General features: G+C 42.7%; 1 protein-coding gene across 1 annotated transcript in view; it reads right to left on the bottom strand.

The window, feature by feature from the left end:
- LOC147747372 (methylcrotonoyl-CoA carboxylase beta chain, mitochondrial-like) overlaps positions 1-18,260 on the bottom strand; it is a 299,929-nt gene that overhangs the window by 232,201 nt on the left and 49,468 nt on the right. Inside the window, exon 2 of the mRNA XM_086953849.1 lies at positions 12,321-12,520. Coding sequence (XP_086809975.1) covers positions 12,321-12,520 — 200 coding nt within the window. The remainder of the gene's footprint in view (positions 1-12,320; positions 12,521-18,260) is intronic.

Genomic DNA, 18,260 nt, shown 5'->3' with positions numbered 1-18,260 from the left:
ATTAAAGTTCGACAATATCAAAATAAATATGTTCAAAGTCATAATTCTAAAATCAATTGTAGTGTTAGAGCATTTAAGGTTGGTGATTGGGTACGCTCACAATTAATGGGAAATCGGAAACCTGGTTCCTCTAAATGGTCTAAACCAAAAAAAATTATTCAAGTGACTGGTAATATAGTGAATTTAGATGATGGTAAACAATGGAATGTAAGAAGCATTACAAGATGTAATGATCTTGAATGCAAACAAATTGGTAGTCAGGTAGACAATTCTCCAAAAACATCTGTTGAGAAAAGAGATGATGTACCCATTTCTGTGTCTTTATCTACTAGGCCTAAGTGTAAACCAGTGTGGATGAAGGATTACATTGGTTCATGATTTGGGCATCCCAATACGGGATGTAAGTTTGTATCATACTATATTTGTTTTCTTTTAGTTTTTTTAGTTTCTTGTTTTGTAGTTTGTTTTGTTGTTTTTATAGAAAGGGAGATATGTTGTATCTTAGTAATGATGTAATGTTCTATGGTCGCTGTGCTCACTGGATTCCAGAGTGTGGAATCCAGGGGGCAGTCCACAGATGCACAGTTACTGAGAGAGTTGGTCCTTGGATTTCCCTGGGGTTGTTACTTTGAATAAACTACTTATTCTACTACTATCCACTGTACATCAAGTCATTTCAGAGACCCCAGGAGAATGGCCATTCATGAAGACCTGTATGTAGAGTACTATAAGTTGGTGACGTCCAATGACGCACACATGAGCTTATATCACTGCTGAAACTGTCTAGTTAGCACTGTATTGAGAATGTAAAGAGGAGAGAGAATTGGATGGGTCAAAGCACGCTCTCTGATGTTTTTCTTTTTCTTTGATACCGCAAGGATCGACAATGTTGTATGTACTATGTTATGATGCAATGTATACTATGTGGCGCTGAACTTTGAGCGGATATTGAATGCACCAATGTGACTCAAAATGTGAATCTCCATCGTTACTACTCTTTTATGTATGGTTCCTACCAACCAGCACAGATATTTGTTGGACTATTGTTTCATGAAACGCGGCCGGCCCGAAGTGGTTGTAGGCGACTTGCTGTGTCTGCATATATTGCCTTTGTTGCTTTCTTACTTATCTACTGCACAAAAGCAATGCCAGCCGTTATACGGTTTTGGGCAACGAGCTGTACCTAATGTTATATACAACTAATAAAGGTTTTTGAAACTTAAAAAAAACACCAAAAAAAACTGTGTGTCCGAGTGCAGGGTTCGAGTCCAGTCAGAGCCCGGGGTCAGTCAGAGCCAAGAGTCGGAGCAGAGGGACCCTCTCTAAACAACCCTCGAGTCCTGGGTGCCAAGAAGCCTTCTACTGAGCCCCGCTCGCCAGCTCCATTTGGCTACTGGCCCAGCCCCCGATGAGATTGGACTGAAAGAGAGCTTGTCTCCCAAACACAAACATCTACCAAACAGGATATCCAGTCTGAGCAAAGAGCGTGAGAGGGGGGAAGATCCTGGCATCTGTGAGGACCTCTCACTCTAGGACCTGCTTCTCCTTCCGCCATGGTCAGGGCTTGTGCACAGCGCCTTTGTAGTCAACACACAAGGCTCTCTCGCCTTGGCCTGCTCTGACAGGCGCGTTGTTTACGGCACACGGAAGTACCGCCTCACAGCTCATGGATCACGTACATTGGTGGGGGACAACACCCCTGCGCAATGTTGCGAGGAGGACTGAGACGGCTGAATTCCGCAGATATAAATTACACCTTAAGTACATGAAGGGCCAAGGGAGCGGGTGGGGTGCAGCCCAGAGCTCCTCGTGCAGTGACCAGCGGGTCAGAATGAGTGCAAGGGACGCCAAAGGACACTTACACGGCAGCCTCGGAGTCACATATCACTTGGATATGTGACCTGAGCCTCTCTGGACCACGTCCAGTCACACACGGAGCATGGCACTTCAGTCGGGGGTCAGTCCTAACCCTCTATTCCTAGTCTTGGTCTCTCGTTTTCTGAATGTAAGAAAGGCTGAAGACGAAGCCCCCGCTTCGGAGGGGGGCCTTGACATCTGAGGGAAGTGCTTGGAATCGCACAAGGTGCCCACCTTGAGCGAATGTCTGTCTTTGCAGGAGCACGCGTGGGATACGCGTTTCATTAACTGGAAACCTGTAAATAAACAAATGCTTCACTTTAAGAGAGATGCAACAAGCAGGAGTGAGGAAACGTGCTCGCCACGACGCCGACTTTTCTCTTTCGGAGCCGTCCCATTTGGACGGACTCAGCCTGACTTGCTGCTGGCATAAAAGGTTCCTTATCTTCTTTATGGGGCTATCTGGACCCATAAACAAGATAAGAAACCTTTTACGCCAGCAGTGAGTCAAGAAGCAGCCCAGTCTGAAAAGGACGGGGCTTAGAGAGAATAAGAACATCACTAGCACCTCTTCTCCAATGGCTGGCCACCGTTTAGCATGAACGGTGACACCAGCCAATGGAAAAGAGGGGTGGGGCTTAACCTCGCTAGTGGAAAATACTCTATGTCATTAAATCTCGCCTGCTCGGCTGGTCATGTGCGCAGTCTTTCGCAAGCCGAGACCTAAAAAGCTGGGATTTAGCTGGAGTGCGGGCAATCTTTGCAGCGCGAGCAAAAAATTCAGGACATATATACACACACACATATATCTATATATCCACACACACACACATATATATATATACCCATATACACACACACACACACAAACACATATATATATATATATATATACACACACACACGTATATACACACACACGTACACACGCACACACACACACACACACACACACACACACACACACACACACACACACACACATATATATATATATATATATATATACACAAACACACACACATATATTCTCTCCAAAACACTCTAACGACAAACTGTGGCGCACACAAGTTTTTCATATCAAATTACTTTATTCTTGTCCCATGGCTTGACAAACGCGTTTCGGCAATAATGGCTCCGTTAGGCCTCAATACTGAAGAAGAGCAAGTTATACATCTGAGCTAGAGCCACTTGGTACTGTAACTGATGTGTGGTGTAACTATTTATTAAGAGGTAATGTACATTTATCCCTGTTGCCTTGTTAACATGGTATTATTTTTATTTTTTTGATCAGTCAAACTGTGAATATGAATTGTGGCCCGGTAACTTTGTGGTAGTAATAATGTAGTTTGACAGCCGTACAGGCAAGAACTACGGCAATTCATCAGCCAACTGAACATTAGAAGTTAGACGTAGTGAAGGTTAAATCATTTAGATCTGCATACATGAATCATGAATTGAGTGCCCATCCAGGGCGAGATAATGGTAACACCAATGGTGAACAAAATGTAACGAATGATGAATTACTGTTTCCAATAACCTCAAATGTTTAAAGTGTAACAATGATATTAGTCTTTACATATGAAGCAGAATGAGTTACACTGTTTTAACATATGTGAACCTTGGATCACCCAGAGCGTGATAGCTAACTTTTAATTTTGAATTGCATTTCTCAGTATTTGATTTGATTGCATATCGTTAAATCAATTATTGTGGTAAAAAAGAAACTGAAAGTATATTTTTTACCATTCAAAGATGGCGGAGATATATTGTGCTCAAAGTCCATTTTTTGACGTTGATTATTAATTTTGCACCGGAAGCACTTTTCTCATTACTATGTAAAAGTATAGCGTAGTCTCCGTCGCTGTTCTCAGTTGGATAAGGGCGCAAAGCCGAAACGTGTCCTGCTCACTTAACCTGGTAAATAAAGTACTGAGTTTTTCACCCTCAATGGAGTGCGGTCTCTTCACTTGGTCTACGAGTGGGGTTTGAGCTGTATATATATTCGTGGTGGGTAAAGTAGAGAGGTACCCCTTGAGTCAGCCAAGTGAATTGGGGTTATTTAACCTAAGTGAGAAAGTTCCCTTGAGACAAACTGAGCATAGGTTTGGAATACCAAGCCTTACAATGTCACATGTACATACACCAGAAAAAAATTGGAAATTAAAAATTCATTTATTTTGAATAAGTTAAAAACACAATAATAGGGCTGACTGATCTAGTTCCCTAGTCTAAAACACAATAAAACAGTACACTCAATAGTGACCAGCACAATTGAGAACAGACAGAACAGGTACAACTTAAAATCGTTGAATACAAGTTGTATATTCTTGCTCCGTTGTAAAGACACCAGAGTTGTATCGCTGCAACATTAGTATATCAATTATGGTGTTGGAGACTCGAATTGGCACTTCAGTCCTGAAGAATGGAGCACAGACCACATATAAGGTGCACACAAATGTCTTTTTATTGTCGCATCAGCATGCCGGCCATTACGTGTTTTGGCTCCCCAGAGCCTTGATCACATGACGCGCTGTATAGTCAGCTGATCTTTTTTATACCTTTTTTTCTCTTTCTCCCTGTGATTAAAGTGACAGTGCATTTATGAACACACATAACGTAGCGTGCTGGTCATTTTGAGTATGTCAACACAATTTTTCTCATTCACAATCGTAGGTGAAATGCATATTGATATTAGAAAGTAAATCGTACCAATATAAAAATTCGCCACACAGTCTGCTTAACTCATTAAAAGTGATATTTATATATTTTTTAAGACTCTTAAGAAAGTTATGTGCAAAATTTGCGTATTTACACTACTGTTTGGAAATAGTGCTATTCTCTAATCAAACAGGAAAGAGTGCTTCGTCATACAGGTTTAAATACAGGTTTAAATACAGGTTTAAACACCTTAGTTTAATACTAACCTTCCCTGTACCCATAAAGATACAAATTGTGGATTCTACGATGTATTAAAGTTATGACAATTCCTATTGGTTTAAAATTCATAAAACCAAAATTCTAATTGCATAAACATTCCTATTTCTTGTGCAAAGTTCGCATGATGTACAGTACCAGTTTGATCTTGAACTCTAACAATCCCCTGATTGTAAACAATTATATCAATCAGTGTAAACATATGACCAATAGGTGAGTAATAGTGCAATACATAAAAAAGGTGCTTGTGCTAATATGTTTTAGTTGGATGAAAAATAGTTATTTGAAATCCTCCTTTCGCGGCGGCGGCTGGTTGAGCCGCGGCAGTACTCCGCGTATGGGCTCCTGCATGTTCTGATATCGGGGACTTAATTGCATACCTCTTTGGAGATTAACCAGCGTATCTCTGTCACGGTATGGCGCTCCGCTATTCCACTATTCCGCTCAGCGAGACTGCGGTTTAAACAAGTTGCAGTTTTTCTTCTTCTTCTTTTGTCGAACGGCGGCGGCGACTCCCCGCCATACCGCCGATTCCTATGTGTTTACATTTGGGGAGGAGACTCTGAAGACTACAGCGTCTGCAGCGGCGTTGACAGTGGCAGTGGGCGAGTGTGAACAGGAGCCTGTGTGTCCCGCAGCAGCAAATCGGCTGGTGCAGAAATCCCCGCTTTTTTCAGCGGGGTGGATCTGGTCGCTGGCCGCCCTGGAGCTCAGGAGGGGTCGCCGCATTCGAGGAGCTCTACTCGGGCGGCGTGGTTCTGCTACTGCAACGGCACAGGCGGAGCAGCGTGAGGAGGGAGAGATTCTGGAGGAGGAGCAGCCTCAAGCCCAGCAGCGATGTCAACGCAGGCACCAGAACGAGAATAACGAGAAACATACCGGTGGTAACAGGGGTGAGGGGAGTAGTGGGGGTGAAGTGGAAAGTTCGAAATCTGTAGGCACACCAGTATCAGTATCTACCGGGGAGGCCACCTGGAGAGGCAGAGGAAGGGGGAGAGGGTGCACGAGAGGAAAAGGGAAATGTGTAATTACTGATAAAAAAAAAGCAACAACTAAGTCATTGAGCCTCTAAAAGGGTCTTTTTCCCAAAACTCTGAATTTAAAGTCAAACCTTCCACTTTTAAAGCTGGTACAAGCATAAATACAAGTGATGTGAAGGATCCAACTAGTGTTAATATTGAGGAGGGGGGTTTGTGCTCAAAGGCTCCTGCATGCGCTAACACTAACACTGGTGCTGGTACTGACAATAAAAAATTGTCGACGTATTTAACAGGTCAGGTTAAAGCGAAGCGTGCGTATACTCCTAAGTTAGCAAAAAAAGATAAATCGAAGAATTTTGCTACCGCATCAAAAATAACTCCCTCACTGCGTTCCTATTTTAAAGTGGTCCCTCAATTGGTACTGTTGGGCAATAACTCTCCCCCCCTTCACAGAGTCAGGAGGTAGGTGATCTTATCACGGAAATACAGATGGCCACTAACGAAGTTGAAAGAATACCCATGGAGGACACGGTGAGCACGGACGTTCCCATTTTTGATCTTACACTAGAAGGTGTGGAGGGGCCCAATGGTAATAGCATCTCTGCCACTGTCAAAAGTAATAACGTTAGCAACACTGCCAACAATGACAAGGGTAAGAATGATAATGGCAGCAACTTGGATCAAGGGTTCTCCCCAATGTCTGGAGAGACAGGTCAAGTTGATCTAGTGGATAGTCATATGCCAAGTGATTTGGTGTTGCCAGTGCCTTCTTCCTTGGTTCTGGTTCCTCCACTGGCCCCCCCTCTACCTTTTGCCCCTCCTAGTGTTGCACCTGGATTGAGTTTGCAGTCGGTCTTTCAAGATGCAGGTTCAACGGCATATACAAGGGCTTGGGGAGACCCTGGCATTGCCAATGACGCTACTCATGTCTCGAATACTCATTTGGTCACCACATTGTAGGCTTCCTTTCAGGCAATGTTTTCAACTTTGGCCGCAGACATTAAAAAGGGCTTTGAGACCTCTGCATCAAATCAAGCTGATATCCGATGCTTTTGTCAATCTCTGGATAGTAAGCTTGGCGCCCTCACCACCAGGACAGAAACTCTGGAAGATTCTGTTAGAGAAGTGAACATCAATTTGGGCGCTACAAAAGCAGAACTAGTGAATCTTAGACAAGAGAATCAGAGCCTGTCTGACAGGATAGAGATCTTAGAAAATCATGCCCGGAGGAATAACCTGCGTATTTTGAATATACCAGAGGAGAAAGAGGGTTCAGACATCAAGCAATTTGTGGTCTCTCTGCTAAAGGATGCACTGCGATTAGAACTGACCGAACAGGAAATAGCCTCGGATATTCAGCGCATTCACAGAGAGCCTTTCCGAAGGAATCCCCAGAGAGTAAAACCTAGAAAGGTTTTGGTTAATTTTCTCACCTACTCTGTTAAAGAAACTATTTTGAACATTGCGCTGAAACAGAAGGTGGTAAACGCTAAGGGGTTCAATTTTCAGATTAGATCGGACTTATCCAGAATTACACTCGATACACAATGGGAGCTTGGCAAGAGGTTGGAAGTCTTCAGAAGCCAGGGGGCCGTTGCTCAGTTGGTATTTCCGGCAGCCTTAAGAGTTATGTACAAGAACACCATGCATAACATAAGATCAGTGCAGGCTGCAGATGAGTTCCTGCTGAGCATGGGTAGGGGGCCGGAGCCAGCTAAGTAGTCTGGGCCTTTTTCATATTCTATTTTCCTGGTCTTTAGCAGTTATTTGCTTCCTTCTCCTTCAAGTTTTGACAAGCTCACTAATAGCTAACTTAAGATTCTGTTAAAAATCTGTTAAAAGGTATAGACCCTCCATTGACGCTTATATAAGGAAATAGAAAAGAAAAACTAGGAGATTCATAGAACAGAATAAAATGGTGTTGGGAAAGAAATAAAAAAAGGAAAAAAAAGAGGGGGAAAGGGAAAAAATTAAAAAAAAAATTTTAAAAAAAAAAAACGGCGGCCATGCCCTCGCACCGGTTAAAAAAGTTGCTTGTGCTAATATGTTTTAGTTGTGCATGTAAAATTGGATGAAAAACAGTTATTTGAAATCCTCCTTTCGCGGCGTTTGATGGTATTGCTTTTCCTTGTGGATTATGTTGTCCTCGTGGTCTGAGTGTTTGTTTTCTCTCCTCCACAAAAAAAATCAGCTCTTCTTCTAGTGAGATGGTTGCTGGGACGTGTGTACCTCCCCTGTTTCTAGTGTCCTTTTAGGATTCACTTTCGATTGCTAAACTTAATTCTGAGGTTGAGGAGTCAGCATTTTTAGCTCTGTTATTTCCCGGTTGGTGTATTTGGATATCTTAATCGAATTGATTTGCATATGGTTGGTTGCATTGTATTATGCACTGTAAGCAAAAAATAATGGAAAGGAATTTACCCTGAAGTAATTTCCAATGATGAGATTAATTCAAGAAGCTTCTGGTCACTCACTGGGATGTAGTTAGTAAGAAAAAGGAGAGATTAATTCCTAAAAAATAGGCGAGGAGCAAAAAGTGAGGACGGACCGGGAGGCCTTTGTGGAGAAGTGTGGCTCAAATGGTTAGAGTGGCAGACCCTGATGTAGAGGTCTGGCCCGGGGCCAGGGTTCAATACCCGCCTCGGCGGGTCTTGGGCTCAATTTCCTCGGACCTGATAATTCTCGCCATGGTGCCTATTCTAATCATGGGTCTCACGCTGCAACTCTGGGCAATAGCTTGCTTAATCTCCACAACGGCCCCAAAAGCGCTGGGATGCCTGGTTTCACCCAGGGGGTGCCCAGGAGTGGACACTCACAGGGAAAACCAGGAAGGGTTCCTAAGCGGTATACGTACAGCGCCGGGACACTACCTCAGGGAAGTAGCTGTGCGCTCTATAAATGCCGGTACATTTAATATTTAACATTTAGGCGAGGTATGCTCCTATAAAAAGGAAGCCAGTCCTGTTATGCATGCTATTCTATCATTCTCAATGTTTGTTTTAGAGCTGAAGTCCAAGGGCACAAGCTGATCCCACTAAGTTGTCCCTTGATCTTTTGAGGTACACAATACAAGAGTTTTGAGGACCAGAAGAGGAAACTCTCCTATGCTCTACCGTATGTTTTGGTGAAAAAGATATGTGGAATACATGTAGAAAAGAAAGAAATTCTACATCCTACCCAGTCAGGCTTCTGTGGCGATTTCAGCACGGAACTAGCACTTCTTGGAGTCACCGAATACATCAGACGTAACCTCGAAGCAGGGCAGAAGGCGGTGGTCATCCTATTTGATGACTCCACAGCCTTAGACACTGTGTCACACAAGACAAAGGTTAAAGCAGGCAATATTCACAGGCCTCGCTCTGAAATGGCTTCATGCCTACTAAGCATACAGGCAACAGGTGGTCTTCCTCTCTACCTTTACCTTAGTGTCTAGGGCTTTTGCTGCGGTGTTCCTCAGGGTTCATCACTAAGCCCAACTATTTTCAGCATCTATCCGGCACCATTAGCCTTAGTTACTCAAAGTTGGGGTATTCACATAATCTTGTATGCAGACGATACACAAATTATGCTAACTTTTCATCAGCTCAATGACAATGTAATTGGGAACTTTCAGGGCTGTCTTGCATCCATCACGCAGTGACTGAATAACAAGCTTACAACTCAATTCCAAAAAAAAGAAATTTTATGTTTGGGTCATCCTCCCCACTTGACACACTGTACCTCAGGCCTTATAACTTAGAGCCTTCCCCCTCCCCCCAAGGCTGCCAGGAATATAGGAGTTATGATGGACACTTCCCTTTCCTTCAAACTCCACGTCAAGGACACTACAGCCACCTTGTTTGTTTTATTAAAATACTTGAGAAAGCTACTAAATTACCTGCCCCTTGACACTTGCAAAGGGATTGTACATGCATGCACTTATCACTTCCAGGTTGGATTATGCTAAAATACTCGATCTTGGTATTTCTCCAGAACCTTCTGTCTCGACTGCAGCAAGTATAAAATGCTGCAGCTAAGCTCATTCTGAATATCCCCAAGCATCAGTCTGTAAGATTGGGACTTAAAGAACTACACCGGCTACCGATCAAATCTAGGATTCAAGAAGGTTATGATCACTGATAGAGAACTCCACCACATTCATCCAAGACAAGCGTAAACACTATTCTCACTTAAGGGCTCTTCGCTCTTCCAGCCACAACCTTATGTGTATACCCAGATTCTGCAATGTCAGATTAGGAGGAAGGTCTTTTGGAGATCTGTCTCCCGCTCTCTGCAATGTTCTCCCACCCTTCCTTCGTACCATTTCCAGTAAAAGATTGTTTAATGCACAGTTAAAAACGGTCCTGTTTGGCGAGCCGTAACCTTCTGATCTTACCTGACTCACACAAGCGCTAGGACGCTTCTTCTGAAGCAGCAGTTGCGCTCTAGAAGTATTCATTCATTCATAAACAAGCTTTTATAGACAGTTCTGCACCTGGTACCTCTCAATTGATTCCTTGTGCCTACATCCTGCCAGCGAAAGCCTTTTCTGCAACTTTACTTTGATATCATTTCTTTGGGTTGCAGTACTGAAGAACTAGTTACATACCTTTGGTAATGCTCTTGCTGGTGGATATTCTAATCACAGGTTCCGGAGTGAATCCGGAAAATTCACCCAGCAAAGACTCCTGCACGGCAAAACGAGGCAAAGTGTGGCTCTATGGCGATCTGATACCCCGAAGTGACTGTGTGGGGTTTCATATAGGCACCACCGCTACATGTTGACTTCAGTTTATTAATTGCTCTCCTTCCGTGCCCTTGAGTGTAAATAAATGTAAACAAACTGTGGGTTACAGAGTGCCAAAATCTAACTTTGGACCTTATTACATTCTGCAGTTATCCTCTCCAGGGAACTGGGAGGAGGGAAGAGTAGTGAGGAATCTGTGATTAGATCAGAGTATCTATCAGAAACCAAACTTGTTCTTCTGATGCATACTTCTACCTACAGATTCCTCACCTTTAAAACGGATACCATAGCAGTATCATTAAAAGGTTGTGGGTCTTAACAAGACCAGAAAGTCTTGCAAGACCAAGCAGGCAAAATGGTTCTCTGTACAGATTTGGCTGACAAGGCAGTAGTGGCTTTGTGAAAGTATGCATCAATGCCAATGTCACAGCCTGGCATATGTCCAGGACAGGCATTCAACTTGCCAGAACAGTTATGGCAGCTTTGGCACTGATGAAATACGCACAAAGGCATGAAGGTGACTCCTTGCTGGCCCACAATCTGTCAGCTTGGGGCCCTACTGTTCCATCTCAAGGGCGCTCACGAAGGGGGTGACACAGGGCTCATGCCTAAGCCCCACGTTGTTCAATGTGTACGTGGCCCCCCTTGCTGAAATTGTGAGGAAGTATGGATTCACACCGGTGTCCTACGCCGATGACACCCAACTTCTCTACCCCTTCCACTCCCTTAACTCTATTGTTAGGGAAAACTTTGCTGAAGGTATGAGGGCTGTTTCTAATTGGATGGCTTCCAACTGCCTCCAATGTAATGTCGGGAAGACGGAGGTAATGCTCTTTGGGAAAGCTACTATACTCTGGTCCCCCGACTGGTGGCCTCTGGACCTAGGACCAGTGCCCTCCCCAAAACTGACTGTTAAAAATCTGGGTGTGAAGCTAGACCAAAATCTAACCTTAAAGGAGCACGCAAATGTGATCGCTGGAGCTTGCTTCCGCACCATTGGCCTGCTGAGGCGAGTTTTTCCTCTCTTGCCTGACACCTACAGAAAGACCCTTGTACAGGCCCTGGTGATAAGTCAATTAGACTATTGTAACGGGCTCCTGATATTAGCTAACGAAGATGCCATAAATCGGCTACAGGTGGTCCAGAATACAGCGGCAAGATTGATTCTGAACGCTCCCACAAGAACCCCTTCCAGGCCCTTACTGAGAGAACTTCATTGGCTCCCAATACGGCAACGTGTCAAATTTAAAATCTGTTGTACCGTCCATAAGTGTCTGTTTGGAAATGGCCCCAGTTATTTGACCCAAAAGTTACAACTTTACAAACCAGATCGTTCTCTGCGTTCAAGCAATCAACTGCTATTAAAACCCCCTCTCATTAAAAAGACCAGACAAGGCGGACGCGCTCTCTCCCTTGTGGGGCCGACCCTGTGGAATAACCTTCCCTTCAGCCTCAGACAAATCTCCAACCATCTATCCTTTAGAAAAATCCTTAAAACCAACCTGTTCCTACAGGAATAACTAGCCTTAGTTCAACTACCAAAACCCTAGCTCATCTGCAAAGTCCACCTCTCACCATCCTGGCGAGCAAAGCGCGGAGATACCCCGACTGGGGTCGATTCTCGCGCTATACAAGAAATTAAATAAAGAAATAAAGAAACAATGCAAAACATATCTTTACACTGTAAAAAAAAAGCGCAAAAAAAAGCAGCATAAACTTACAAAATAAAAAAACATTTTAAGCTGGAACACATTTTTCAATGAGACTCGTGTGTACATTAGGTAGTAAAACACTAGAAAAAAAAACGAGTAAACACTCACCAGTGACACATCCCGCCGAAGGTATATCACCATACGGTAAGCTTAGACCAGCCAAAGGAGACAGCTCAAGAAAAGGCTCGTCGTCATCCAGAATCATCCGCAAGCGCTCACGAACAAGCAGCTTTTTGTTTCTCTGTGTGTGACGCGCAATCGCATGTTCTCCTCCTCCTTTGAGGACCGTCTCATATAATTCTGAATACCTGTCAGAGGACAGAAAGGAGTCATTTACTTGCTAAGATTTATTGGGAAGTAGCTTGTTAGCACATATATAGGACAGCCAGAGTGCAAATATCAATGCATGTTATCATACACAAAAATATCTGACAAATACCATGTCCTAAATATTGTTTACAAAAATAAAGTGCCATGGAGTGTACATTTTCAAATATTAAATCAAATGGAGAGGTATTTTTGTACATGGTATTTAGGACACAACATTTATGTCAGAAGATTCCAATTCCAATATTTAGGTCCCACAGCCCATGAAGAGGCACAATGGGCAGCTTACACCAGCAATATTTGCAATGCTTTCTATACAGACCATAAAAGGTTGCATGAGCTTAGTAGACAAGGTACAATAGAACCAAATTATTTTATTGTACTCTAAAGACCATATATTTTGAATACGCAATAATTTCATGAATTAGCAAGCCCATAGGAGTTATAATAACTTTAAAATGAAGAGAAAAGTACATCACTAAATCTTGGGGTACCAGCTCCCCAGCCAGTAAAAGAGAAGGTGTGACATCGCTTACCCTCATTGGTATTTTCTCCCTATAAAATTTACCCTGAATCCTGATGCCACAGTTGATGAAAAGTAGCAGAGCAACAAGGTGCACACAAAGCAAAATGAACGCTGTCTTTTATTACTTTTGGGACTACATTGCCAACAGATTAAGGACAACATTTCCAGATATCACTATATTTCTTTTACAGAGGAACCATATTCAACTGGGAAACAAAAATCCATATACTTTGTACATGGCTGTGGCAAGGTTTAAATATTTTTTAAAGAGCTTTTTGTTTAGTTTTCCCCATTTGTAGTTTACCAGTCTTTGTCGTCCCACTTGAACCTTTGATTCATCAACTAAGTAATGCAGATCACAACTTTATAAACACACTCCTTAATAGCAAGTATCTGAATCTAAATTCCCCACTTTGAATGCCGACAAATGTACTACTGGCCTTCCATGTAAAAACAGTAGCCATAGAAGATGTACAGTACCACTCTAAAATAAATACACTTTTTTGAATGCCTCCAGCCACTTTATTGCTTTTGCTATGAAAGAAAGCCATAGGTAATTTGAGAAAGTGGATTATTAGTTGGGGGTGGATGGAAGTCTCCCGTAAGTAATAACGTAACTATTCTGGTTAGGTCCAGTAGTTTAAATCTGAGCTCAATCCCTAGTAGCTATGGCACAATTAGACAGAAACTTGAGAAAATGGGTAAAGCATCAGAGGTGTGGAACTTAATAAAATATCTACTTGTCCATGGGACAGGTTGCTTCTTAAATCTACTTGTCCTGTAACAAAATCCACTTGTCCCTTTGGTGTCATGTAGTCAGTGACAACTCATGGCAACAATTTCATTACATAAGAGCTCTGATAATAGCTTCTCTGATTATGCCAGGGCTCACACTATAGTAAAGTCTGAATACCATCAATGCCCTTATTTTGCCACCTTTCCGCAGATCTGTATACGTGGATTGGAGGTAGCGGTAAGCAATAGTTACAGGGTTGGAATGTCATATTGAGTCTATACAAACCTACTACCTTGCATGTTTTAGTGGTTTTCACCAGCTCTTCTATAATCTTCGATCAATACTGAGAAAGGCTGGACATTTACTCCTTGACAAGGGCAGAAGTAAAACTTCTTCCAGGGTTGGTAAAAAAGTAGTTGGAGGGAAAGAAAACGTGTAAACGCTCAACAGATTTTCGCATGCGCAAATCTACACTTGCATATTTGCTCATGCTAAAATGGAGTTCACAAATATTCTCCACAAATATTTACTGGGAACATGATTTCCAAGCCTACTTCAGTAAATGTGTGTGAATTAATGAAAGCTGTAAATCTACGCTAACGCAAGGGCATATACCATTTATGCACCTTTGTGACTTTTATTAAGAATTAGGCATCTGATCCGGTCTGGTGCTAACCACGATCTTTTGTTTTTATTGAAAGTGTATCCCTTTCTCTATCAGCTGGCTTCACTGTGACAGTGATATGCTCTTTCCCAAGAAGCATATCAGCACACAAAGTTTTGTTCAATGTCAGGAACTGTCGTCTCAATGTTTTTTTATTTTGCCAATGTTTGTTATAATGGCAAGGGCCCGGCAGCTCATACAACAACAATAATGTTTTACAAACACCATGTCATAACAAGACACGCATTGACAAAAACAAAAGGCTGACAACCAATGTCAGACCTTTTGTCTTTGCCAATGCGGGTTTATTTTCATATTTCCATAATGTTCTTGAAACTGGTTACACTGATTTTCCATTATAAATATTTATTAAAAATACTATTATGCAACACATTCACTAACTGATGCTTCAAAGAAATGGTCACAGTAGTTTAGCAAAACATTTTTTTCCAGGTTGCTTTTGTTTGTAAATAGTTTATTTTGACAGCAAAGAATCATCAATCTTGCTTTCAAACTCCTGCGAATATTTGTGTCTGATCAGAGAGCATTCTGGGAGCATAAAACTTTACAAACATGTGAACACATTTTTATACTGGAATCACTGTCAGTAGGGCAGTCAGAGCTTACATTTCCTCTGAGTGCCCACCAATAATAAAGGCATTGTACTAATGAACCATAAATAAAAGTTACAATGGCATTATTAACACAGGGACACAAATATTATCTTATCAGAAGACAATCCCCTTCCCTGATATATAGTGTGTTACTGTAAACTGGCAACCAAAGGCTTTGTGCTGTAGGGGGTTGACTTGTCCCAAGGACAAAATAAACATTAAAACCTGTTGTACTGGACGCCAGAAAATATGTCCTGGGGTCAAGCAATATATATACCATACCTCTGAGCATTTAAAAGTACCAAAGCAATTAAAATGCTAAAAATACAACATAAAAATTCCACTCCAATGTATATAAATAGAACATATTTTCATGAACAAAATGACACCAAAACGACAAGAATTCAATAAGGGGACCTGGAGATATGAATCTTTTAAGTTTGGAATAATAACAGTGCCAAAAAGCACATAGTGCCATCCACAAGGAACTATTTCTACTTGACCGGAACAAGGGGCCACCACAATGGAGAGCTAGTCGAAAACACAGGTCGGATCTGCCCCGGTCTGAAAGTTACCTTTACTCTTAGAAAATTTCCAAGAGGTAGACTTCTCAACAGGGCAAGGCTGGAGGCTGAATCCGAAGACAGGCTCATCGACGACAACGGGTTGACAAAGGACAAGGTCTTGATAAAGGAGATAATGAAGATGGGAAACTCAGAGAAGGAAAATCTAAATTTTGCTCCCAGGAAGTTGTCGACGTGATTGGATGCTGCTCAGCACCGGACCCTGTGAAGCGTTCTACCTTTGGGCTTACACTCTTTTCTAGAAGTCAGATTTCCTCAGTGGGACAAGACTGTAGCCGAAGACGGTTTGACATAATCGGGTGACTGCTGAATCAGACTTTCTGCTGTGGAGAGAATATAGCGGGAGCTGCAGCAAAGTTAGGAACACCGGAAATGCACCTTCCGTTTTCCATGCAAATAGTTTCTAAGTCCAGGATTTAGGTTTAGGCAGGAGGAGTACACTGACACTAGGACCTCAGGAAAAGCACTTGGGAGCCAAGACTCACTCCAACAGCAGCGACGATGTGGGTCCGGAGAGGACCAGTTGAAACCGGTCAGCTGGGCTCTTCCAAGAAACTGGGCTTCTTGCACCTTTTGTATTCCTGTAGCTTAACAGGAAGTCAGCCAACTGACTCTTGACGGTCACTACTATGCCCTGAGTACTAGTAGGAGTAGATCCAACCAATAAGGTTCCCCCACGAATCTCAATAGCAGGTGCAGTCCTTCTTCTGTCTTCCACGGGTCCAGTAGTGTTCTGAAGAGGAAGCCAAATTGCTGCCTGGCATTAGCCCGTGGGTGGGGATGACTCTTGGACCCTCCCTATCCAATAAGGAAAACACTCCCTCCCCGCCTTTGCAGCAGTTTCTGTGTGCCCTGTTGCAAATAATCCCTCAGTGACCCGCTCTACCTAAACTCAAGATGGCAGACCTTTCTTTTCTTGTGAGAGTTCCTGTGCCCACCCTAAAGGTATGGCCAGGGAAATAAGCAATCCCTCCTCATTGGTCTCTCAAATCCATTTTTTAATGCAGCTCTGCTCCCACTGGGTCCGGTGCCTGACTAGCTGGGGGGACAAAGGCAAGGAGCGGCCCCAGAGGTAGGCCTCGATCAAGATAATTAGGTTCCTTGGCAGTGCTCTATTAGTCATCTTGTCAAGGGAACAGATAACCTCCTCACAACCAAGGCCTTTGTCTCAGCTCTGGGAGCTAGGTCACGCCTAATCAATCATCTAGGAGCTATTCAGCTCCTGAGTGACAGCTGGAAGATCATGCAAATATGCTTCTAGAGGCTTTAGGCAGGCAAAAAAAGCATTTTAAATGTAACTTTTATCAAATATGTAGTTAAAATCTGACTTTACAAATGAATTGGATTTGTATAATATTCAAAAATATTCTGGTTCCTAGGCAGAGATAACCTAATTTAAGTTTAATATTAACTCTGTATGCTTTCCTATCGAACAGCTAACCCTGCTACATTAAAACTACCTTTTGGGGCCTTGCCACTGTAAGGGTATGTTTTACATTACATTTATACATGTCCTACTTTTAAATAACAACCACCTGCCATATTAGGCATTAAGGCTTACTTAGGATGACTTACTAACACTTAAAAGGATGGTTTTGTCTTGTCAAACAGGGCTATTTTGGCAGGTCGAATTTGCAGTTTAAACCTGCACATACAGGTTCCTGGTGGCAGGCTGGCAGTCATGATTTGCACTGTTGCTTTTGTGATGCAGCCCACATGTGTTATTTATCTTACGGGCCCTGGGTAAACTTTGTACTATATATTAGGGACTTATGGGTAAGTTAAATGTGCCACTTAGGAGTATAGGAAATTTCGACATGTTTTAGGTGTTAGTGCTTCTGCACTGGGGCCTAGTTAGCTGAAACTCAGTGCAAAGCCAAATAAACAGCAGCATCAGTCCAAAACAAAAAGGGGTGTGATAATGCTAAAAGAGTAATTTTGTTACATGATGAAAGGTGAGGAGCAACTCCGCTATTCCCATAGCAGTTCTCAACATTTAAGTGGAAGAACCTGGAAAGGCCATCTTCATTAGCATGGGCTGTCCCAGGTCGGTTGGCTCCTGTAAAATCCATACCCTGAAGGGAGTTGGGCCACTTCAACACTTTGGGGGGTTTCCCTCTCATTTACATGAGCCATCTAAGATACCTGTGGCCAGTTTGAACCTTAAAGTGAGTCTCAAACAAGTAGGGTCTCAGCTTCTTCAGTGAATAAATCACAGCAAAGGCTTCCCTCTCTATGGCACTCCAATGCTGCTCTCTCAGGAGTTGTCGCCTGCTGATAAAGCACCTGGTTGATTCTGCCCCTCATCATTTATTTATCTCCGATAATTCAGCCGCAATAGCATGTTCTGAACTATCCGTTTGGAAAAACAAACTCCTTGCTGAAATCAGAAGCCTTGATTTCAGGAACTGTACACAGTGCATCTTTCAGGGTGTTAAATGCCCTCTGATACTCCTCTGTCCCTACGATCTTCTTTGGCTGCTTCTTTGAAGTTAGTGAAGGCTACAATACCATACCCCTTGATGAATAAACCTGGAATACCCAGTCAGATCCAGGAAAGCTCTAACCTGAGTCAGGGTTTCTGGAGCCATGACTGT

The sequence above is a fragment of the Lissotriton vulgaris genome, chromosome 1_1 (genome assembly GCF_964263255.1).
Source record: "Lissotriton vulgaris chromosome 1_1, aLisVul1.2, whole genome shotgun sequence".
NCBI classification, from domain to species: domain Eukaryota; kingdom Metazoa; phylum Chordata; class Amphibia; order Caudata; family Salamandridae; genus Lissotriton; species Lissotriton vulgaris.
The sequence above is the reverse complement of the archived record's forward strand: the minus strand, read 5'-3'. Positions and strand labels throughout refer to the sequence as shown.